Source organism: Diprion similis, chromosome 9, assembly GCF_021155765.1.
Source record: "Diprion similis isolate iyDipSimi1 chromosome 9, iyDipSimi1.1, whole genome shotgun sequence".
In the NCBI taxonomy this organism is placed as follows: domain Eukaryota; kingdom Metazoa; phylum Arthropoda; class Insecta; order Hymenoptera; family Diprionidae; genus Diprion; species Diprion similis.
This window is the reverse complement of record NC_060113.1, coordinates 2,056,505-2,079,421: the sequence shown is the minus strand read 5'-3', so window position 1 is coordinate 2,079,421 and position 22,917 is coordinate 2,056,505. Positions and strand designations below refer to the sequence as shown.

The 22,917-nt window shown below is 41.5% G+C and overlaps 3 protein-coding genes and 1 pseudogene across 6 annotated transcripts; 1 reads left to right on the top strand and 3 right to left on the bottom strand.

The window, feature by feature from the left end:
- Positions 1-1,338: 1,338 nt before the first annotated feature.
- On the bottom strand, positions 1,339-6,457 carry LOC124410402 (sodium- and chloride-dependent GABA transporter 1-like). 2 transcript variants are annotated; one of them, XM_046888735.1, is made up of 11 exons: positions 6,247-6,457; positions 4,068-4,437; positions 3,857-3,991; positions 3,657-3,785; positions 3,448-3,583; positions 2,825-3,196; positions 2,525-2,741; positions 2,290-2,442; positions 1,994-2,197; positions 1,726-1,896; positions 1,339-1,660 (listed from the first exon to the last, which is right to left on the bottom strand). In XM_046888735.1, exons 2-11 carry the CDS (start codon positions 4,360-4,362, stop codon positions 1,526-1,528), a joined length of 1,947 nt encoding a protein of 648 aa, XP_046744691.1. In that variant the 5' UTR covers positions 4,363-4,437; positions 6,247-6,457; the 3' UTR covers positions 1,339-1,525. The 2 variants fall into 2 exon arrangements, with proteins under 2 accessions (XP_046744691.1, XP_046744690.1); XM_046888734.1 differs by having other exon boundaries at positions 4,068-4,366.
- A 1,009-nt stretch (positions 6,458-7,466) lies between these two features.
- LOC124410537 lies at positions 7,467-8,571 on the bottom strand (annotated as a pseudogene).
- A 359-nt stretch (positions 8,572-8,930) lies between these two features.
- LOC124410393 (laccase-2-like) lies at positions 8,931-20,089 on the bottom strand. 3 transcript variants are annotated; one of them, XM_046888721.1, is made up of 10 exons: positions 18,286-18,614; positions 17,234-17,468; positions 15,891-15,990; positions 14,962-15,082; positions 13,477-13,687; positions 12,660-13,061; positions 11,951-12,322; positions 11,582-11,830; positions 9,436-9,651; positions 8,931-9,357 (listed from the first exon to the last, which is right to left on the bottom strand). In XM_046888721.1, exons 2-10 carry the CDS (start codon positions 17,364-17,366, stop codon positions 9,206-9,208), a joined length of 1,956 nt encoding a protein of 651 aa, XP_046744677.1. In that variant the 5' UTR covers positions 17,367-17,468; positions 18,286-18,614; the 3' UTR covers positions 8,931-9,205. The 3 variants fall into 3 exon arrangements, with proteins under 3 accessions (XP_046744677.1, XP_046744679.1, XP_046744678.1); XM_046888723.1 differs by lacking the exons at positions 17,234-17,468; positions 18,286-18,614 and adding an exon at positions 19,886-20,089; XM_046888722.1 differs by lacking the exon at positions 18,286-18,614 and having other exon boundaries at positions 17,234-17,655.
- Positions 20,090-20,840: 751 nt separating this feature from the next.
- On the top strand, positions 20,841-22,778 carry LOC124410273 (TM2 domain-containing protein CG10795). The gene is made up of 3 exons (XM_046888513.1): positions 20,841-21,172; positions 21,361-21,442; positions 21,549-22,778. Exons 1-3 carry the CDS (start codon positions 20,968-20,970, stop codon positions 21,823-21,825), a joined length of 564 nt encoding a protein of 187 aa, XP_046744469.1. The 5' UTR covers positions 20,841-20,967; the 3' UTR covers positions 21,826-22,778.
- Positions 22,779-22,917: the final 139 nt, after the last annotated feature.

Below are 22,917 nucleotides of genomic sequence, written 5' to 3'. Positions count from 1 at the left end.
TTTTTTCCAACTAAATAATACATATATGTAAACTGTACATTGAAGTCTACATAAATTTTTTGTATATCATTTTGAATTACAATCTGTAAAACACGTCAACACAAACGAACACGAGTCGAGCTGTACATTAAATACAAAATCGCCTTTAATTTAGCGACTTACAGATATGGTACATCCCATTGAGCATTGGCGGAATCGAAATTTAATCAGTCCATCATTGGTGGCAGTAGGTGATAAAATGTTAAAAAAAAACCACACGGGATATGATTGAAAAAACCTTTCTGAAAGTGAAGGTTCGCGTATTAAATATTTGTTATAAAAATGGAACACTCGATCGATTATTCTCTTACGTAAAAAGCCTTCTCGTGTTCAAATTACGCGACGCACTGAGTCTTATTTCTAATTTCTATAGGAACCCATTAGATCTTAAGTCTGACATTAAAAGTGCAGATATTGTATCGGTAATCGTACAGTTTTGATCAAGAACCATGTGACTCGTGTTGAAGAAATTTTAGAAAAAAAACTACCATAAACGAACAATAATCTTTGGTATTGTAGAAAAAATCCACGCTTTATCGACTCAATGATAACATGTAGATAAAAGATTATATGTACAGATATATTATATCGATAAAAATAAAATCCCACTTCACAGTTCGGTTCATTTCTTCGATTATTTAATTTCGATGAAGAAAATCACACTCACCGCAACGCTGATAAAAATATTACCGCACAGCGGTTTGAAAAAAAAAAAGGATAGATACATATCTTTTCTTTGTTAATTTTTTGTAGCTATGCTAAAATAATTGTCTTAAATAAATACCGTTTGATTCGTTAAATTACATAGCCTATTTAGATTATATTTTAATCCCTAAAACGTAGCTATGTTCGTAAAAGCAACGGTAACTAATTCTGGATCCACCCTACAATTAAGCTTTTCTAATCGCAAGAGCCACGCTTTTCGTTTATGCCTTTATGCGGATCCGACAAAACTAAATCATCGCCAATTTATAATGTGCGATTCTCGACTATTTTACACATTACCATTAATGATAATAATAATAATAATAATAGTAATAATAATATTAATAATATAAACCTCAACAATTTTATATTCTTACAAATTGTATAGTTGTAGCTACCGCATTTTAGTTAACGCAACAAATATATTCGTACTTTACTCTGCTTTCCGTCGCTTCTTTCTCTCGTCAGAATAGGTATACCAGCAATAACGAGCTCGCAGCGTTTGATTGACTTAATTACTTGTCTCGTCGATGTTGTGTTTCGATTTTCGAATTTTTAAAAAAAAAAAGAAAAAAAAAAAACTCGAGAGGTCGCGTAATACTGCGTTTTGTATCACTGCCTTATGTCTGCACAAACAAGGCGGAATCCCCACGTGGTATTTATATGAATATACGCATGTACATATGGGTGTGCAGAGATACAGATATACGTATACACACATAAAACCCCATCACACTTCGGTATATCCTATCAAACGCCCTGCGGGCTCGTTCGGGTATCGTTACTGACTGAGAAAACTGTTGTTTTTGGAAATCAGACCGGCACTACTCTCAGACATAGGAATGATCGCCGATTTTTCACCCTTTGGTAGTTTCGCTCTGGATTTTATGTTAGGCTTCAATCCCTTCAGGATATTCTGTAAACAAATTTTTCCCATCCGAGGTCAAGCGTCAATTTTTATCTCGAAGCAGAGAAACTCACCTCTTTGAACGATCCTGGCGATGCAATGACGTAGTACACGGCGTAAGCTGGTATCCAAATCATCGACGAGAAACTCAGAATGAATCCAACCACCTCAGCCCACAATGGATATTCGTAAGTGCTGCCGTATTTCAAGGGCTTGTATTGGACGCATTGAAATACGAATATGAACTGAAATCGTATGATATAGATTAATGCTACGTAAGTAGAACAGGTCTGGAACAGTGTTCAACGAATTTTAATACGAGGGTGAATCTTTACAACTCACCGCCATAACAACCGGGGCAAAAACAAGCCAACATATGTACCAGAATTTATTTGGACGAATACCCATCATCTGATGGACACAGTCGCAAAATTTCTGAGTACCGAATATCCAAGATATCGCTATTGTCTGAAAGAAGCAAACCCAGAGGATCGACATTCCGCTTGCCGAGTAGAAGTCCATCAGCTGAAAGATATATACTCCACCCTGAAACAGATGGGGAAAAGAAATTGTACACATCTCATTCGCATATCTCGCCCTGAATTTTTATCTCAACACCATCATCAGACTGTACTAACGTGCGTGACCATGGGAACCCCCATGCAGAACATCAGCAAGCATATGGCGACCGTAAATTTGTTACGATGAGGGCGAAGGGTGTCGGGCCAATTGTCAACGACACCGGTGATGAACGATTCCACGATACAGAACTCGCTGTCTATGCCAAGAATCTGTTCGAGAAGAGAAGCGAAAGTGCAGATCAGTGACCGAAAGAGTCTCTTGACGAGCCTAAGGTGACGGATTTTCCCTTACTATAAGCATGACGAAGAATATTATCGCCCAAATCGGTGCTCCAGGCAGCTTGAGTACGACTTCAGGATAAGTTAGGAACACGAGGCCAGGTCCGCTCTTGACGACTTCGGATACCTTGGTGTTCTGTTCCATGGCAATATGGCCGAGGATTGAGAAGGTGACGCAGCCGGCCAGCAGGCAGGTCAGAGTATTGACAACGCAGGTGATCAGAGCGTCCCTTAAAACCGAGATCAACGAATTAGCGAACCACTGTACAACCAGGAGCACAGCCGAATGGCCTTCAGATATCTATTTCCTTACTTGTAACAGTTGTGATGGAACTTGTTGTACGATCCTAGAGCCGGAAGAGCCCCGGTACCGATGCTGTAAGCGAAAAATATCTGCGTCGCACCGTCGATCCAGGGTCCAGGAGTCAGTAGCTTCTCCCATCGCGGTGTGACGTAGTAAAGAAGTCCATCCGCAGCACCGTCCAAGGTCACGGCACGCCCGAGAAGAATGAAGAGTACCACGTACGGGAAAAGGGCTGAGAACCAGATGATCTTGCCACTCTGGTGAAGCCCGCGTCGTATTATCGCGTAGACTAGTAGCCAGCCTAAAACTAGACACCCCAGGAGTTCCCACTGCATTCCACCGATTTCCTCGATGCCTCCAGTTATTCCAAGAACGCGTCGACTGGAATCGGTAGTAATGAGTCAAGCCTCGCTTTGCGCTTATCGCGAATTGGTTAGGGCGAGGTCGCTAGGACGAGGGGATGGGCAGTCACGCGATTTATTGAAATCGAAAGTTTCCTCTTGACTATATACTCCCTTGGGTCTGATCCTTTGCGTCCTTAATATTCACGGCGCACCTTGGACCGGGATAACGAATGATCCCTGCTGTAGCATCGATGTTAATTTATTGTCAACACTTGCACGCATACTTACTCCCAATACTCCTCAACCGGCGTTGTGTGATGCACGGTCTGATTGTTCAGCGTCGACGTCGTCGTGTTCGCGTGTTTCTCGTGATCCTGAATAGCTTCCTCAGCGCTGAAGCAGTTTTCAGTGTTCCACCAGTTTCCTGATAATAATCGAGAAAAATTTTCACATTTAGCAACATTGCGAGGCATCGAAACCGCCAACTACACACTCACCACAACCGCTCCAAGGCAGTCCGGGAAGATTGGCGAAGGTTGCGATCAGGTAGAACAAGGTCCAGGCGATGATGATGCAGTAGTAAACGTCCAGGAAGAAAACGATCGTCATGGTCGCGTAGCCGACACCTGAAAATGGTAAATCGGTCATCGATTGGCCAGGACCAAAAACTACATGAGAAAGGGAACTCATAGCGGACCTTGGAGAAGAGGGCACAGCTGACCAACGAGAGTCATTCCACCGGCACCGAGGTACTGACCGATCGCAACCTCTTGGAAGAATATCGGAATTCCGCAAAAGATCATCGCGATTCCATAAGTGACGAGGAAAGCACCTGCACATCAAATTAGTCACAATTAACCCGAAAAGAGTTCTGGTGCCAATGAAAATCTTGCGGCAGACAGGCTTACCTCCTCCGTTCTTGTAGCAGAGGTAAGGAAACCGCCAGACGTTTCCGAGGCCAACTGAGACGCTGATGCACGAGAAAAGGAAGTCCAGCTTGTTGTCCCAGCCACCGCGTTCCGCGTCCTCACCCCGACTACCAGCGCCCGCTATCTCCCCTTGCGGCGGCGACACCACCATCTTCGGGATCGCTCGTGACGACGACTCTCCTGCTGACGAGGGCTTCGCCTTGAACTCGATGAAGGTCTGCTCCGAGTCCCCCGTCTCCCGTTCCTCCCCCCAATAGTACATTTTTTCTGACATGCCACTGGAACGAGTTCAACTCTTTAAATTCGAATAGTTGAATTCATGAATTTCATTCGGGATCAATCAAAGTTCCTGCGACAATGCGGGGAACAGTGGTAAGGTAAGTGTACCAGTTATTGACTTTTTTGGTTTCGGCTGTTTGATCCTTAGTTCTAAAATTATCAGAAAATAAATTTCTAGCGTCGAAGACTGTAACAATTAGTTTTAGTCATCGAGAAATGCACAATTTGTCTCGTCAATTTATAATTTTGGAAAATAAACGGGTCAATAATGTCGTCTAAATGTTTCAATAACTGGTACACTTACCTTAAGTCGCATCTGGATCCTAAAGCTGATCATGACAGTCAGAGACTTTGATATTTGCGAAAGGTGAGAACACATGTGATATATCTCGCGGCTATTGATCTTTACGGTATGATTATACTTATGTAAACAACTGGCGAAGAGTTTGACTCGTCTGTAAACGATTCCAGTATCCTGAAACGATCTCGATTTATTCTGTAGGATGAACTGTCTTTTGTACGCTTACATTTCTCGATCAATCAGACTCACTTTGAATCGAATTATATTCCGCACTCGCATAAATAGTTTCCGACGATATAAATAGTCAAGCTTCGTATGCAGACAAGCATAAGGAACTTATTCAAATTAGGAAAGAAGAAGAAAAGATGTGTTGATGATTGACAACGTTGTGCTCATTAGTACCATTGACTTATTGAACACAAGTTACGTTCTAAGAGGTGAAGAGAGTTTGCCTGGAGCCATATTCTGTTCGAGAATATGTACCTAACGCACCGGCTATAACGTATCGGAGAAATTCCGAACAATGATTCTTGGCGTGATTGAAGTACATAAACGGAACCTCTTTTACAGCGAGTTGAGAAAAGGTGTTACGCAGCATGATTTGACGGTACCTCAAAACCGGTTCTCAAATCCTTTCTTATTCAAAGACATTGCTTGGAATCGGTGCCGGTAACAAGTTTCTCTTACGGTCGTCGTTCGTAAATGCGTGTATCGCCGAATTTCTTTACCTATACATATATGTATGTGACAGGTGCCGTTATAGCCGCATTTTCGGGTCTCAGCTGACAGACTTTCAAGGTGCTCAACCAAAAAACACTCTCAGATCTCGAGAGCAATCACGTAACAACCGTTCGGTACTGAACGAGCCTTAAGGCCCATCAAATTCTAGCGTGGACCACTTTGTGAATACAAAAAGATAAATGAGCTGACCAGCATAAAAATATGGTTGCCATTAATTGCACGCAGCATACGTTTGAGCAACTGCGACTACGTGTATACCGCGTCTCGTAGAAAATATGCGAGGAAGATTCTAGGGTGTTATTGCGTCTGAGGGATGCTGAGCGTCGCAAAATCAATAGACACGCACAGGGCCATGCTGAATTTCCACGTGGAGTGGCGCCCGTATGAGCAAAGCAAATAAAACCTCCAGCTCAACACTCGGCGGCTGTGTTAGTTCTCGCATGCGTTCTTCCCGCTAGTTTTCACTATACACCAATACACCCCCATTCAGGAATAAGAGTGGGGCAAGGCAAACGGTGGTGTTGCAATTTTCACCTGATTCGGGAAATCCGAGTCTGCGCGGTGGCCCTCAACACCCGCGACAGACACATTAAATCATGATGGTGGGGGGGAGGAGAGGGATGATTCAGGGTTAAACAACGTTGATCGTTGTGAAGAACCGCGATATTGTCTGGAAAGCAGGGGTGAAGGTGAAGAGATTTTTCTCATCACCCACTTTCATGAACTGCAGAACATTGGTGAAAAGGAGGATTTAAATCCGAGAGCAAGGATCCTCGCAGGAGGAAAACAACCATGTTATCACAACAGAGAACGTATGATCCGTCGAACACAACACACCTTTGTCATGCGACAATTTCACGATGCACTTCGTTACGTCCGCCGTGGTACAGTGTGGCGGTTGACGCAGCTTCCGTATTTCCAATTACACTCGAGGCACGTTGAAATTCTGAGGCTTGACTTGTGCCCGTTGTGATATGCGGAGTTAATGAAAGGGTTGCGAGCCTTGAGCGACCTACCTCACAAGGACTGCCGTTGTAGAGTAAAGCAAACGGCGCAACGCTGCGGGGGTATCTCATCCCCACGACGCATGCGTCCTCGACACAAAACCCTCGTCCTCGAACACCCCGTGCCAACATTCCTCCACGTCACCCTTCAGCCCCGAGCAGGTGACGCAGTTTCTTCAAGATTCCAAACGTGGGGAACGTGCCGAAAATTTAAGGGCTAGGCCGGGTTGAAGGGCGAAAGGTTGAGGGTGAATCGGGATGACGTAGAAACAGGCTTTAAGAGTTATTATTTCCTCCGACCCCATTGTCCTTTGCAGTCCTTGAACTATCCTTGAAAAATTTCACCGTTGTTTGTCAATAAAACCACCAGCTCGCGATGAGTCACGTACGACGTCATGAATCGATTAGTTTCTAAATCTATTTTGATCTGTCCTCATCTAGCCACACCGCCAACGGCTAACAGTTTCTAAACCAGGTACCGTTTTCTTTATCGAAGATCGCATAGTTCTTGTACTGATTGTACTACTTTACACACTTTTGTTTTCTTTTTTTTCGTCGCTGTGATTCGACCATTTTTTTTTTTTTTTTTAATTTAAAAATTTTTTTTTGCTATCGTTTCATTTCATCAATTTTTTTCAATGTCCGCATTATACTTTCCCACAGTCGAGCACGTGAAATTCGTTGATGACTGGCAAGTTTTACGTAATATGCTTTTACGCGTGCTGAGAATGACGTTTGTAGTACTCTCTTTGTAGAGATTTTACACTTAGGCGCGATGTAACCGTTGCAAGGATCTTAGCAATCGCTGTATAAAATTTGACTTTGCGCTTTCGCGGAATCTAAAGGATCCCGTATAAGCTACGCGAGCATCAGAGAAAGCCAAAGTAAATCGTACTTCGTTTCGTGGAAACAAAAAAAGATGAAACAGTCCAAACACATGATCTCCGTGACAAGTAACGAAGTACGAAAGAAAAAAATAAAAAATAAATAGAAGTGGGCCATCAGGTCCGCGGTATAATTCCAAAATAAATTATCTGTACAAAATAATCATATACAACAAGTCCCGTTGTACCAAAGCGAAATTTCAGTCTGTGTAAATTTCCATCATCGTGGAATGACGTTGCTACGCGATAATACCAAAGTACAAAGTTCCCTTCAACATCCGCTTGACTTATCGCTGGAATTGCTCGGAACGACTGTATGACAGCCTCGTCGATGCCGCAGTTGCCTCGGTGACAATTTCTCGTCGTCATGACGGATCGTACCGCCGGCAACCGTGACTGCAGAAGTTCGGATTGTTTTCTCTTGGTACTTTCGCTGCGACTCCTTGTACCCCGAATACGTGGGTCTGGGAGTCCAGTTGGTTCCATACGAGACGGGGCGAACATCGCGACGACTCGAAACCCCCCGAGTGACGTCGGCCGACAAATCTGAGCGACAATCGTCGCAGACGGAGCTGATTTCACTTTCCTCAACGGCGGTCCCTCTGTCGCATGACATCGCCTCTCTGACCCTGAAACATCGCAAGTTTTCAATGTCCATTCTCAAGAAGACAACGGAAACTTCTTATAGTCACCTGTTCGTGGACCAGGTGAAACCATGCCTAACGATGAACGGCAGGTCACGAACCGTGAGAAGCAGATCTGAAAAAATGTTCTGCATCATCTGAGGAGACGTGACGAATCCGAGCACCCCGATGGCAGCAATCATCGAGAGTATCCAGCTGATGAAACCGGCGGAAAATATCGGTGGTTGATGGGGTGGTGGATAGTATGAAGACCAAACGCGCTGCCACCAAGGAACTGGGGTGGCCTGATACTCGGAGTCCTGCTTTGGAAGCATTTGGAGAATTGATGAAAGATGGTATCGTCTGATAGGTTTCGAGGTTTGGTGGTAACAAGGTACTAACGTAACTCCAGTAGGACCATACGAAGCAGTAAAGAATCCTTTGGAAGATGAGCCAGAGCCATAGAACACCGTTAACTAGAGCCCAGCTGGTGAGGACCTTAAAGAGACCATGAAAAACGGAACATGGTTGATGATCTATGCTATTTGTTGTTGTTTGATGTACCTGAAGTGCTCGGAAGACGGTCACCCTGCTTACAACTACGGAAACGCATTGAATCTTCGGCGGGCTTCTCCACAGCACGATTATCATCGCGGATAGAACGATGAAGGAGGGCAAAGTGTGTATGAAGTCCGGACCGACGGCGATTTTGACGTACTCCTTGAATACCTTGTGCCGGAACAGGAGGATCTCATGCGGCACTGACAGTAGAGTCACAAGCTGCGTGTGCAAGGCACTTAAACAGGACATTCCTGGCTGTCGTTGCACATCAGCTGATTTACCGAACTCTACGACAACAGCTGGTCGACTTGTTACACGGTAAAAGCTTGGAATTTTCTCCCTGTAAATTCATCAGGCGTAGGAGAAACGGTGTCATGAAAACTTTCTTCTTCGATTACATTCATCGATAAGCAGCGAACAGAAGAAGGTCTCAACGCGATTCAAGCTTCTTGTGTTTCCAGGGCAAGCTCGATGGTCATTGTCAACAGCAGCAACTTCATTATAGTCTTTATTTGGTTTCAAAAATACATAACGTATATATCTAACAATCTAACATTATGTGTGACAGTACCAAGTATAAGACCATGAATCAAGACAATAGGCAAAAAGTAAAAAAAGAAAAAAGATAGATCACACACATTTTACGGTTACCCGTTACACTATTTACAGCTATTTACATCAGTCGTGGTTTTAGTATACTATAGGCATTAATCGTAGATGAGACCTAAATGAGAAAATAATCTGGTCCTACGAAGGAGCCGCACTTTGGAAAGTCCTCGGGCGCCTGTATCATCCCATCCGGTTCCCCGACCTGCAGGACGACGTCGAGTCCTCTGGTCCACTGGGACGCGTGCTCATCTCGCAGCATCCAGTAACCTGAGAGTGAAAAATTATCACCGGTAAAACCGACCCCATTTCTCCGTTCACGGTTTCAAGGTTGGCTTCATTTCTCACCGCGATTATCAGCCTTGAATCGGAGAGCCACGAGGCCATGCTTCGGTACCACAATAGTGTCCTTCAACGGAGGGTGGTCCAGGTCTCGACCCAGCAGCATCCCGCGGCTGTCCATCTCCTTCACCTCATCAACGGACACGCTTCGCCCGAAACGCTTTGCCCCCACAACGTAGAAGCTGAACCCGTGGAGGTGGTATACCAGGTCATCCAAACCGCCTGTGCGGAAGTGGATAAAATTATCAAAGGACAAAATAATAATAATCGGACGGCTGTGTTGACAGTTTCGAGACTTGAGATTAGTGATGGGCGATCACAATTGCGATTAGTGGGTTACAAGTCACAAATACAATTTTTAATTGATATGATAATAACTGATATAAATTGTATGTAGTTACATTCAATACGAATCACATTTGCATTTCATTTTCCCGTAAGTATAAAGTACGAATGCAATTCATTGCAAATTGCAATTGGACGGTGCTTTTGGAGATGAATTAAGAAATTGCAATGATTCGTAGGTGGAAAAATCTTGATCCCACTTCCAGATGTGTACTTATAGAAATTCAGTTCACACGATTCTCGTTAGATAGTCAACGATTTTCTTTGTCTTCGAAAATAAATTTGATTTACAATAAACATATAGAGTTGTTATTTAAGTATAAGTATTCGAAATTCCCCGTCGCCGTAAGTCGTTTCTTTCAAACAACGAAGGGCACTTTCTCATCCAATATTTGCGCAACTTATATAGCTTGGTGAGCTGCTAGGTTATACACCTGGCTAGCTTGCTTCGGTAAACACACTTGAGTGCAAGTTGAAAGATTTTTTTCACTGTAAATATCGTTAGTGATACTGAGGCAAAAGCGTCACGTACTTGGATTAAAAATATCTCTCTGCCTTTCAATTTCACCGAATACCTCATACGAGCAAGTCAGAAGCCTCAGTGAGCTCCTTACGTAATCAAATTTCCAAACAACGAAAGGGAAAGTGCTTTTCATGTGACCGAAGAATAGAATTGCGCAATGATAATTGAAAGTGGTTACAAACGACGTATTATTAAACTGTTACTCATGTTCGTCTGATTTTTATCATCAATATTATCAACAATCAAACTACGGAAAGTGATCTAGATTCTGAGCGACACATTAAACGCTTTCTAAGTATTGTTGTTGTTTCTTTCACTAAAAACAACCCAACAATAAATAAAAAATGGAATCTCTCCGTATTTCTAATCACATCGACTATATTTCACGAGGTAAAAATTTAGTATAAACCGACCCTTTAAACCTCAGACAATTGTTAATAGGTAGCAATTAAACCCATCATAACTTGCGTTGGCATCATGTTATTCGCGAGAGACGAGAGAGTCAGAGAGAAGCTATCAGGGAGTCAACTTCCCCCTCTATTATCCCCGCAAAATTATACTCAGGACCTGGAACGGGATCAATACAGAGTGTTTTTACAGCCTCCACGTGGCGGAGATGTAGCTCAAGGTCTCTGAGCCAAGGCTAACCGCCATTCGAGGGATCCTGCGAGTCCTTTTAAGCCCTTACAAGGCTCTGCGCCCTCTGCGATACATAATATACAGCTAGCATTACGTTACATGTAAGCAGAAGGGGTTGTAAACAGCTTGAAACAAGCTCATCTAACAACATGACGCAACAAAATAACTTATCGCATCTTGTGCAATGTATAACCACGGTATTCGATCCATTGGATGCTGATTTTGGGGATGACCTTCCACGTTGAATAGAACCACTGAAATTATGTTTCAATCTCGAGACGGTGGATTGTTTTTTTGTGAAAATGTCTATGCACGTCTGAGACGATAGCGCAGAAATAATAATTATTATCAATATCGAAGGATTATACAATCGGGATACTAATTTGGTACAAAACAATGGCGTCTAAGACAGGGACGCAGTTTCTTGTTCGTCAATCGACCTTCGAAAAGGTCGTCATTTCTCGTTGAAATTATCGCAACCAAACTTGAATCTGACATCGTTATCGAAATCAATTGAAATCTTTAGAAAGGGTATGAAATTCAGAGAGAATAGTCACAAAATTAAGCAAAAAATCAACGTCGTGCACCTTAGCTTTCACCAAAATTTATAACACCGAATAGAGAAAAAACATTATCAACTCTCACCCTGATCCATGAGGATGATTTCGACGGTTGCTCCAGCGGGAATGCGTCTGACGTGAACACACTCGCAGACCTGACCCTCGGAGATGCCGTCGCGACGACACCGGGTCGCAGCCTGTAATGGATCGGCAGCATTGCCGGAGCAAATAATTTCCTGAGGAATATCTTGACCCTGAGTAAGTAGTGGCGAAGAAGGGAAAGTAAACGTCACGTTGCTGACGTGAAGTACCCGCGTCCGGATCTCGCCGCCGTCTGCGCAAAAAACAGAACGAAAAATGGAGAAAAAAAAACAAGAAACAGTGTGAAAATCGATCCTGCAGAAAAAAAAATCAAAAAAAAATCAGATTCGGGGATATGAGAGAATTTTTTCACCTGTGAAATCGGACGTTTCGATGCTGTAGTTGATCGGTAGATACATCGTGACGTCGGGCGTTCCTTGAAGGACCTTCGGCAGCTTCCTTTTGCTTCGAACTTCCGTCAGGCATATTTTCTCCCGGTCGTTACAACCCTCGGACGGATTTGACGTCAGGGAAACGTCGATCCTGGTATCCCGGTGATCGCCTTCAGGAGACCCAGTCTTCTCGAGGCTTGAGATCACCGACGGTTCTCCGTCGGTAAGGCCCTTGTACTGCAAAATCGCACCACCGACTACCGCAGGCGACAAGCAGCCTTCTATCGTCCGCACCGTCAACCCGTAAGACCTAATGCTTCCGCTGGCCTTCAGGACAAAGTCTAGACGTTCTCCTGCGGAGTGATTATCATCTTGAAGTCATAGCGGAAAGATCCGACAGCCAGAAGAGCGAATTGGTAAAACAAAGTTCGTTTTTTTACGGCCATAACTTCTCGGAGTCTGTGTCTCCGAATTCCAGGCAAAAAAATTAATCTGTCTAAGAATTGGTCTCTGGATAAAACAATAATTTGCGTGTATGATAATGCAGCAATATTAAAAAGTAAAAAAAATAAATAAAAAACGGTTAATGAGAACCGAAGGGTTGAACGATAATTTTTCTCAAAAGTTTTCGATTTTCACCGAATCGCCTCTAAAAAACTAAAATTCGAACCTGAGGAACGACGATCGTACCTTTGACCAGAGTAACCGATTTGACCTTTAAGGGGCTGACGGGGTGTCCGTCAAGGGCAATGACGAGTAAAGAGTGTCCTTCTATGGCGAGATTTACGGGGCAGGATTCGGCGCCACCTGCGTGAGCGACCCTAAACCGGTGTCGTTGACCGGGGATGAGAGTGAAGGTGGAGAGAGGAACCCTGGGACCAGCGGATTGGCGCCCCCTTCCGTTGACGAGAAGAGCGGCGGTCTTGGAGCGGAGCGGATTGGAGGTGGCGTCGGTGGAGAAGAAGTGCTTCCACTCGCTGAGGAGGATCACGTGTTTCGGATCGTCGATGTCGTAGAGGGCGCGATGGGGCTCGCGGGCGTCGGCCTGCCGCACGATCAGAGAGCCGGACAATCCGTCGGCAACGTCGCCACCTGCAAAATCACGATAAAAAAAAAAAATCACTTTCTAATACCCGTCGCATCGTTGCTGTTCCCCGCCCATTCGAGGTGTTTCGGGGATTCAGATGTCACGTGACCAATGCAATAGCGTTAACGATAACCGAGATAGTTTCTCAGCGACATATCTGACAAACTTAAAATTCATTGCTAAATGATCGTGCTATTGTAGAAAAGTACGATTTGGTCAGTTAGGGTAGAATAAATATCGTAGAAATATTTCATCAATTAATTACGACGCGAGGCGAGCTTTGAGGTTATATTTTGCAGATTATTCAATTATCAATTCATACCGAAATTCTCGTAAACGTCCTTAAATCGGTTACGTGACTTCGTGCTCGAGACACCCTATTTATTTAACCCCCCGTTTCTGAGGATGGATTTTACTCACCTGCGTGCGCGTGCCAGAGATGAGTTCCTGCCGCCGCTGCCCGGAACTTGTACTGGAAGACAGTGTAGCTCGGTATCGGACACTGGGTCACCAATGGGGCACCGTCCATGCACGGCGTCTCGATCTGGGACTGCCCTCGCCAATGGACCGCGACCGCTCGACCAGGAAGACGGTTCACCACGTCAACGACGAGGATGTCGTTCTCGCATACCTGCAGTCATATTTACCGTCTGATCATCCCGCATGAAAAAAGTGCAGACGTTGAAGCTGATCGTTGCGCTTATTATAACACCTCGTGGAAGTACGTTGGGAGACCGAAGTACATAAAATTTATTGAATATGGTTATAGAAATATTGTTTTCCGTAAAATTAAATGTGATTTCTCTAGCGATCAGGCAATTTATTACTTATTTACTTTTTTCAATCACGCTGTTTCGTTGGAGCTATGAAATTAGAATTTTTTTTTTTCATAAAAAAATGGAAACAACGTTTCTTTCACCATATTTGATAGATTCGACAAACCTCTTTTCTCTGTACTTTTACAATTAAATTATCATGTACTATATACATTAGGACTCAGAACGTATAATACGTACTTTAACTTTACAATCAACTGGTAAAAGTCTTTGTACACTGTACAGTGACGTAAAATAATGCAGAAAGTGCATTGCAATATGTATATGTATACATAAATCTCTGGTTAATGTACATATCTGTAGGCTGCATTTTTCTTTATTTTTTGCAGTTTAAAAAGTAGAAAAAAAAGAACCGATTTCTCTCTTCACCACGCATTCCTTAACATCATTGATTGATAAAAGTTTTTCACTGTAAATACTTATACACGGGAAATGCCGCGAGTTTCTAATCTTCTTATAAATCTAATTACGTATATATATATATATATCTTCGTTACGTTCTACGCTTTATAAAATTTCAATTATTTGCGATAATGACCTACTAGTTAGTTTTCTCGCTGGAACAAAGTGAGTATTTATTAAAATTGAAATATCGTCGACGTGAAGCTTGAAGCATGTTAAGAATCAGTCATTTCCATGTATTATAATAATCTGGTTAAACGTAAATTTGAATGTAAATTTTGAACACCTCGTGAATAAAAAAGAAATTCATTGAAGAATATAGTTTGTAAAAATTGTAAACAATTCTGAGAAGATAAAAAAGGCATTTGAAATTTGGTAGTTGAAACTGTTTGCGTAGAAGTCGGTTTTTTTTTTTTTTTAGTTTTTTAACAAAGAATAAATAAAAGAATGCATTCATGCGTCGTTTTGGTGAATTACTTCCGCAACAGAAGAGAGAATCTATAATTAAATATCTGCATCTTCCGCCGCGAATACAGCGAGTCATTACAAGCGCACTTTCACCTTCTGGACACAACGTGAGATGCGAAATATATATCCACGCAATTTAAAGATGCCGCGTGACGTAATGGCGGAAATTCAAAAACCGCGTAGCTCATAATGGAATTACCTGTATACTGGGACCTGGCATCTGCCGATTGGCGACCAGCACACCTCTCCTCTGACCATCGACGGATACACAGTGCTTTCCAAGACAGGCGGTTTCATTGGCTGGGCAATTACCGCACGACCTACGTCAGAAACAAAAAAGAAGAATAGTCAAAGTCTTAGCGTTCGCGAATTCCTTTCGCACGCGCCCCCCTTCTCTCGGTAAATCACTTTTCGTGATTTTTGCATTCCTTTTTCTTACCGCGTTGCTCTTTCGTTGCGTAACGGCCGGCGTTTGATCTCCGTAACGTAACGTCACCATGAAAGTCCGATTGCGCGATTGACGTAACGATGCGTTATCCTTGCGACGCGATGCGGTAATACCGCGTATGAGAAAGGTCGATACTAATGACAGGAATGGAGTCAAGTCTGGCGTAAGAAAGTTGCCGACTCGAAACGCCGACTGTCACTGACCGCCTATGAGGTACCAGATCTCCCCGAAAGTTTCTCGTTTATTTCCGACATTGCGAAACCATATACATTATATATACATAATATATGTCACGCCATAAAAATGTATTATGCAAAATTTAAATCTTGGATGAAAGTACCATTTTTAATTATTACACCAAAGCACTGAACATCGCAATTATTTCGCTTCACGTAAAAGCTAATGCAAAAATTTCGTCAAACTATATTTAAACATATTCTTACTCGAGCTTAACAAATTACACATTCAGAAAACCGGATCGACGTTATTGCCGATGCGTAATCTATCCAAAACCTGTTGCCCGATTGAGATAACAATACAAGGGGAATTTTTCATTCCATTTGGAAGTATAAAAGTAGCCTCGAAATACGAAAAAATTATTAAATTCCATTTCACTTAATTTTTCTCAATAATTCGGTGCTTCATCGATTATCGATCAATGACCTATTGCCTATACTCACTTGCTTAGGGATTGATAAACCTCGAGGGTTAGCTTCACCCGACAAATCATCGGCCAGTCCAGGTGATGACAAGGTCTGTCGCATGATAAGAACGTCTGTTCTGTAGAAGAGAAATTAATTGGAATTATTGGGTCTGATTATAACGCATTGATTATCGGTTATAGTCACCAAGAAAATATCGTGGGTTCAGTTTTAAGTCGAGAGAGCAGCTTGTGTATAGTTTTCGATGATATAAGGCTTATTATAATTTACAATGAGTCACACATTGCATAGCTTATATAAGTTCTTGATTTACATAATTCGTCTCGAACTGCACAATGTTTGATCGATATAGGTGAACGGCATATTTTTTAAAGAAATAATCGTTTTTAGACCGTGTTACCGCATCGTTCTAATCTTAACTCGTGTCTCCCAACTTGATACGAATCGATTTCCGCCTAAAATACATCCCATACGGTTTCCTTTGTATAAGTGCTATAATTTACGCTATTAGTGAAAAATGAATAACTGCAAAAACGATTTGTATGAATAAAAATTTGCAGTACTCAAGTTTTTAATTATCACCCGGCATTAACGAAAAACAAAATTCTCTGATACCGGGAAAATGAAATTTTAGTCGCTCTTACGATAGGATAAAAAATGCTCTTTCGCTATTTGAATGATATGTATCTTGTGATATTTCATAACTTAAACTCTAAAAAACATTTCTCAGATGTGAATGACATTCCAGCCTTGAATACGGGCTTTTCCTTCGAACTCGTTTATACGTAAGTATATTTCGTCGAGACAAAAAATTGTACGGAGATTTGAAATTCGAATAAAAAAAATAGAATAAATGTAAACTCGGTTGAATAGCGCACGTAATTAAAAAAAAGTGTATAATTATAATTTGCGAGAATTCCTACGCTTTTCTATAGACGAATATTAAATTCTCTGCTATTTATATATTCAAAAATTGATAACATAAAACGGAGGGAAAAAAATATATATAAAAACAATCCAGTCAGCTATGGAATCTATTAGAATTTTAATCATGGCTTATATTTTGTCCTCGAACGATTAATCAAACTGTCAGTTACGTCAGGGGTTGAATATCAAGCAAACCGAAGCCGATGAAAGAAAAATGGTGTGAAGTACTATACGTGCAAGTCTAACGATTACATTCTGCAGTAAAATGTATATTTTGTTAAAGTCTTGGCAAGCCTGGATGCATATAATACGGTGTATGCACAGTGAAAGTCTTCGTCTTATTACACCTCGCCAGTCCAGTCCTCATGTTATTTCTCATAAAATCTATATTTAGCGTGTTTGAATTTTCAAAATTTCTGTAAAACAACACTTACTCGGATTGTAGTGGCTCAAGTGCAAAATCGCAGCTACCGCGGCTATCATCGTCAGTACAATAGAGCAGCGAAGCGCATAGATTGAGGGTGAAAAATGCCTCGAACTCGACGTGCAAATATTGGAGAAATCCATAGTCTACCTGCGTCGTTGCCTTCGTCGACAACGGGCAAGAGCACTTTTGATTTTCTCCGAAAGTTGATACCGATCAAGTGATTTCTAATTCCCTTAGAATTCCTAGAAGATACGGACAAAGAGAGAGAAAAAAAAACTGTTTATCTCCTGAAGACTAATTAGAGTCCGCACTTTCGCGTTGACAACGAACAACAACAGGAAAACAACTTCGCTGGGTGACAGTGACGATCCCGGTATGCAGCTGACTTGACAAACAATTATCCACGCTCACATAGAAACAATTACCGAACAATTTGCCATGGGCAGCAAAATCACCCTGCTATTTATTTCATTCAATTCAGTCGTTACGAGACTCGAGAGCATATAAGGTAAATTACCGCAAAAACTGCAGGAATGAAACTGCAGATTACAGAGTGAAAACATAAGTTATAAATTGTTTTATTTTTTAAACAAAGTAACATCAGTTAGGTATAAGAAATCGTAGCTTGAAAAAGGTAGATCTTTACAAAGTGTCTATAGCAATAAAAAAACCCGATTCGTTTCTCCGGACCAAATCAATACATATGCTGCGATCAAACAAAGATCGGGATTATAGATCATGCGGTCAATAATTCGAGCCGCGGGCGTTTCGATTAAAGACCGGCGCTTCGTAACCGACTGCATTGGGATGTCAGGATTGCGTGAGCGGCAGCACGTCGAAGTAATATTCCTGTCGTAACATATAGTCTACTGTCTAGCTGTCAAATACGGAGTGTATTTTTGCAGACAATTAGGAATCCATGCATTGCGTGAATCTAAATCGACTGATCGATTGCATTTATCTCAGTCTCGAGAAAAATGGATAAATAAATAAATAAAAACAAAGAAAATTAATGAACGCGAAAAAATGGAAAAATGGCAATTGAAATTGGCTTTAAACCGGATGGAAAGAGGTCTCAGGAGCACTATCAGCACGCCATGGTCACTCGGAAACCGCCGAACAGAACTTCGCCCCTTCCGTCCTCGCTAACGTTCGACTCGCGAATGATGATTGCACAGCCAAGAGTTGCAATAAACGAGTTGATCTCGGGCCAATCAGTGATCGGGACTCTCGTTAGACGAAGTTGAGAACCGATGTCGTCCCGAGCGGTTGGAGGTGGTCGGTGGTCGGGGCCCAACCCGGGGGCCCGCTAGGAATATATGGGTCAGTCTTGCACGGTCGAGCAGTGAAAGTTGGCCGTAGGCACGAGCGCAGCGCTGCGCCGGTACTGCAGACAGCCCCTACCTGCCTTCCCTTGAAACTGGCAACTTGAACGCTTTCCTACTTTTATTGGCTTATCCTAACGTTTGACTTTTTAACCGCATCCAGCAGCCTCTCACTTTCCCTTTACTCACGACCGATGCTCGCACGCTTCTTCAATCACCGACTCGCTTACTTGGGCCTACGCCAACTCTGCGTGGGGTATCGGGCCCTAGCGAAAGCAAGTCCCGTTTTATCTTTCGATCCCGAACGTGTGCGCTCAGCTCGTTCGGCTTACCATCTATGATATTTTTAAAAATCCATTGTTGACCGATCACGTGACTCACGTTCAAACAACTTTCTCCGCTGAAAACGGATATTTTTATATTTATCTTTTACAATTATTTTCTTTTTTTTTTTCGCAATACGCTTTGTTTCCGTATTTATTGCTAATTTCTACTCCACATTTTTTCTTCTTTCTTTTTATTTCACATTGCAGATAAAGTACACTATATAAGTGACGCTCAGTTTTCATCCTGTTTTGTACACCTTATTTTATACATTGTTCGATTCGGTTGAAAAAAAGCAATTTTTTACAGTCAGATCGCATCGTGATAAACATCACTTTTGCATATATGATTATCATTATAAATTCATAGCGAGAAAAATATGGATAATTATTGAGAACAGTAAAACGCGAGGTGAATGTCCCACATGCATTTGCACGGTTCTGCAACTACTTGAATTGCAGAACTGCTACAACACTCTGCAGTTATCGTGCTGGAAAATGTCTGCGGCTGCGCCGAGAGAGCGGAATTAACTTGCTCTGCGGATCATTATCGAATTTCTATTGCAATATTTACATTATTTACTAACGTGCAATAATCGTATAGCATTATATTACCATGAAGAAGAAATAGGACGAAATATCAAGGATTCTACAACAGTTCATAAAAAATATCGAGATCTTGTAATGGAAAGATAGTTCTTTGGAACCTATAAGTACGAATTTTTTTCTTCCACAATTTATTGCTCTATCCAATATTTTCCCTCGAAAAAAGAAAAAAAAAAATTATTTTTGATAATTTCAACTTTCATACAGTATCTCATCCACTTTCTTTTCATTCGCACATGTGCAGTTCAACATACGCATTGCGACAATTTTAATTCCATGGTAAAAAAAAAAAAGAAGAAAACGAAGTAAATACTACCGTTTTGAGAATAAGAGATCTTACTAAAATTTGCAAAAAATTAAAAAAGTAAAAATAAAAGATAAAAAATCGTCAGTGTTCCTGTTTACCTGGGACTGGAGTGAGGTATATGATGGTTGCGACGACCGATCCCAAGCCGACGAATATCGCGGCTCGAAACAGAGTGTCGATCGAATGCATAATGTATTCGCGTCGACTGGCGTACACTGCAATCGTTATCAATTTTCGCGAATTATACAAAAGTGTATACCGAAAGAGCGAAGGAGAGACGGGAACGACCGTCTTGGATAAAAGCCGCGATCGCACTAGTCTCGCGACGTCAAGTTCAATGTTAAAGAGAGAGTTTACTCCCAGTCGTACTGCTAAACGGGCCCACCGGATCAGGGGCCCAGCATCCATGGCATAAACTAGTAGCCCTCACATAAGCAAAGTAATTAAATCAACCAGTATAATAAAATGCAGATCTATTAACCGCAAAACGAGTTTCGTTATCGGTCTGCAGTAGTTTAACTAGATCAATTTTCATGCTGTGAAACGACGGTTATAAATTTTTCTTAACTACAATTTATCTTAGAATAACTTGCTTGACTACTTACTATATTGAATACCGGTGCATTTTTAAATTCATCAATTCTAAAACTAGCACAATTCTTACTCTCATCTATCATCATGTTACTTTACCTTACTTCACGAAACAGGAATAAAAATTTATGAATTTATGGAAATAAGGAATGTAATACCGATCGAGCGTTCAGATAATTTCGTCGACCTTAGCCCACTGATTGGCAAAACGGAAAAGCAAAAACAATATCAAAATATCAGCGGTGAAATTTTTTATTCCTATTTCACTTTTTGTATGTACCTTTTTTTATTATCATAATTTTTTATTTTGCCGTTATGCAAATGGCTCGATGATGGAGATAATTTGGACGAACTCCCGCGGCAGTTTTGCGGCAAATCTAGTTGACAAAATGTTCGCCAGAGGACGGAAAATCCTTGAGTCTTTGGTGGCGCCACCTCGTGAAATAATATCGAACCAAATCAGTGCATCTGACGTTAGTACAAATGTGATATTTATAGGTTACGTTACACGTTACATTAAACGGTTAAACACGAAGTTTTGACACGATAATGGCATGAGCAGCGCGTGGCTTGAAATGAATTTAGAAGAATGAGTATTCGCTGGTGTAATTATACCGAGCTATTGACGACGCTGATTATGATAGTGATCGTCAAATGCGATTGTAATCAGGTGCCAAATATCGATTGCAACAACCTCAGACTCGGCCAGTACATATGCCCGCATCCAGACTACGAATTTATCGACCTGAAAACTCAACAGCCGAAGGGATGCACGAAAGAAAACAAAGCCAAAGGTGAACACGTCGGCGATATTGCCGTTCTTGCTCGCCTCGGTTTAAACCGCTGCCCAAATCGCCTCGAAATTTATTCTTAACCTTGGCTAACCTCACTTAATCTTTGAGGTTAACAATCAGAGGTGTCCTTTGTCCCCGCCAACTTTGTTAGATACCTACAAAAATTGACTTTGGTTTTTCTTTTTCAGTAACCTGTCTTGCCGCCACGGATCTGGTCTGCGAAGAGTCCGGGAACAACACGTTCAAAAAAGATATACCGTGCAAATGGACGTGAGTAAAGCGATTTGAATAAGAAAGACTATAAAAAAAAAAAGTTCAAACTACTTTATATTACAATTCAATTAACATATCTAAAACTGTCTTATTTTTTGCACAGAAACGGGTACTCCTTCGAAACGTCATTGCTGCTTTCGATATTCCTTGGTATGTTCGGAGCGGACAGGTTTTACCTCGGTTACCCAGCGCTAGGTCTGCTGAAACTGAGTACTTTGGGATTTCTGTTTGTTGGTCAATTTTTCGACGTTATATTGATAGCGACTCAAGTAGTGGGTCCGGCTGACGGTTCGCATTACGTAATGCCATATTACGGCGCTGGGATTACAGTGATCAGAAGTGACAATTTTACGTATAAATTACCGCAGGATGATTGGTGAGATATAGGGGGTTGGGTCTGGGGTCTATTTGTTACTTAACTGCACGCTGATAATAATAAATTGAGTATGTACGACACGAAATGATGGTAGGCTTTCGCGTGAAACACAATATGGCATATGCGCAGTGAATATTGTATCAACGATTCTTGAGGGAAATGGGTCACAGATTATGCAAAACTTTTGATGAGGCTACTCTGTATTGTCACCAAAAAAGAGAGAAAAAAAATAAAACAAACAATCAAAGACCCTATTGTGTACTTGTGAACTACGAAAGTATCGTAGGACGACGACGGTGATAAATTGCAGGGATTAATTACGTAGAAGATAATTTTCTAGCTTTCATTTGCGCAGAGTTTTTTTCCCAGTCTTTATGAAATCAATGAATATGATTATGGACTGTGGAGTGTGTACTTTACTGTATTAAATCCCCGTAATATTACCGACATGATTTTTGTACATGTCAAATTGTTTCAAATACTCTGATCTCAGCCCTCTATTATTTCAAGTGATGATAATCCATACGATGAATGAAGCAATTTCATTTATCTATTGAGCTCTGGGGCTAGACTGAAAAGATTGTAAAACCTACACTTTTTGTTGCATCAGTTTGGATTGAATGAATGTAAGAAATTTCTGTTTACGTAAAACTAGAGGTGAATTGAGTTTTTAATTTTATCGCTTACATTTTCATTCTTCTCCTATTATTTGTCTGAAATTACAGTTAAATTCTTGAACTTGAACAAATGCGAGATGACATGTTCAATCCCAACTGAGCATCGGCTTCGGTACTGTACTGTACGCAATAGATTGTGAGCGAAGAATTCAGTTAATCATATTATATTGTAAAGGATGGGAATGGTATCGAAATTATGTAAATTGGATATATACGAGGATAATTAGGATATAGATGTTTGTACTTGAGGTGTAAATATATAAGTTGTAAATACTTAATCTTGACCATAGTTCCTTAACTTTGTCTTTCGATCCCCCCTCCTCCATCCAATGAATATTGAATAAATGATCTTATTTATAACTTGTTGCCCACAGACTTTCATTACTTTCTCGTATTTACATATTATCCTATCCTTATAC

Excerpts from the sequence above, each read along its gene's own strand:
- LOC124410402 (XM_046888735.1), bottom strand. The coding sequence starts at position 4,362 with ATGTCAGAAAAAATGTACTATTGGGGGGAGGAACGGGAGACGGGGGAC. Across the intron at positions 3,786-3,856 it reads GCTGTGCCCTCTTCTCCAAG|GTGTCGGCTACGCGACCATG; the intron begins GTCCGCTATGAG and ends TACCATTTTCAG. Across the intron at positions 2,198-2,289 it reads GGGTTCCCATGGTCACGCAC|GGTGGAGTATATATCTTTCA; the intron begins GTTAGTACAGTC and ends CATCTGTTTCAG.
- LOC124410393 (XM_046888721.1), bottom strand. The coding sequence starts at position 17,366 with ATGGATTTCTCCAATATTTGCACGTCGAGTTCGAGGCATTTTTCACCC. Across the intron at positions 13,688-14,961 it reads TGCCAGGTCCCAGTATACAG|GTATGCGAGAACGACATCCT; the intron begins GTAATTCCATTA and ends ATATGACTGCAG. Across the intron at positions 13,062-13,476 it reads TCTCTGGCACGCGCACGCAG|GTGGCGACGTTGCCGACGGA; the intron begins GTGAGTAAAATC and ends GTGATTTTGCAG.
- LOC124410273 (XM_046888513.1), top strand. The coding sequence starts at position 20,968 with ATGAGTATTCGCTGGTGTAATTATACCGAGCTATTGACGACGCTGATT. Across the intron at positions 21,173-21,360 it reads GAAAGAAAACAAAGCCAAAG|TAACCTGTCTTGCCGCCACG; the intron begins GTGAACACGTCG and ends TTTCTTTTTCAG. Across the intron at positions 21,443-21,548 it reads GATATACCGTGCAAATGGAC|AAACGGGTACTCCTTCGAAA; the intron begins GTGAGTAAAGCG and ends TTTTTTGCACAG.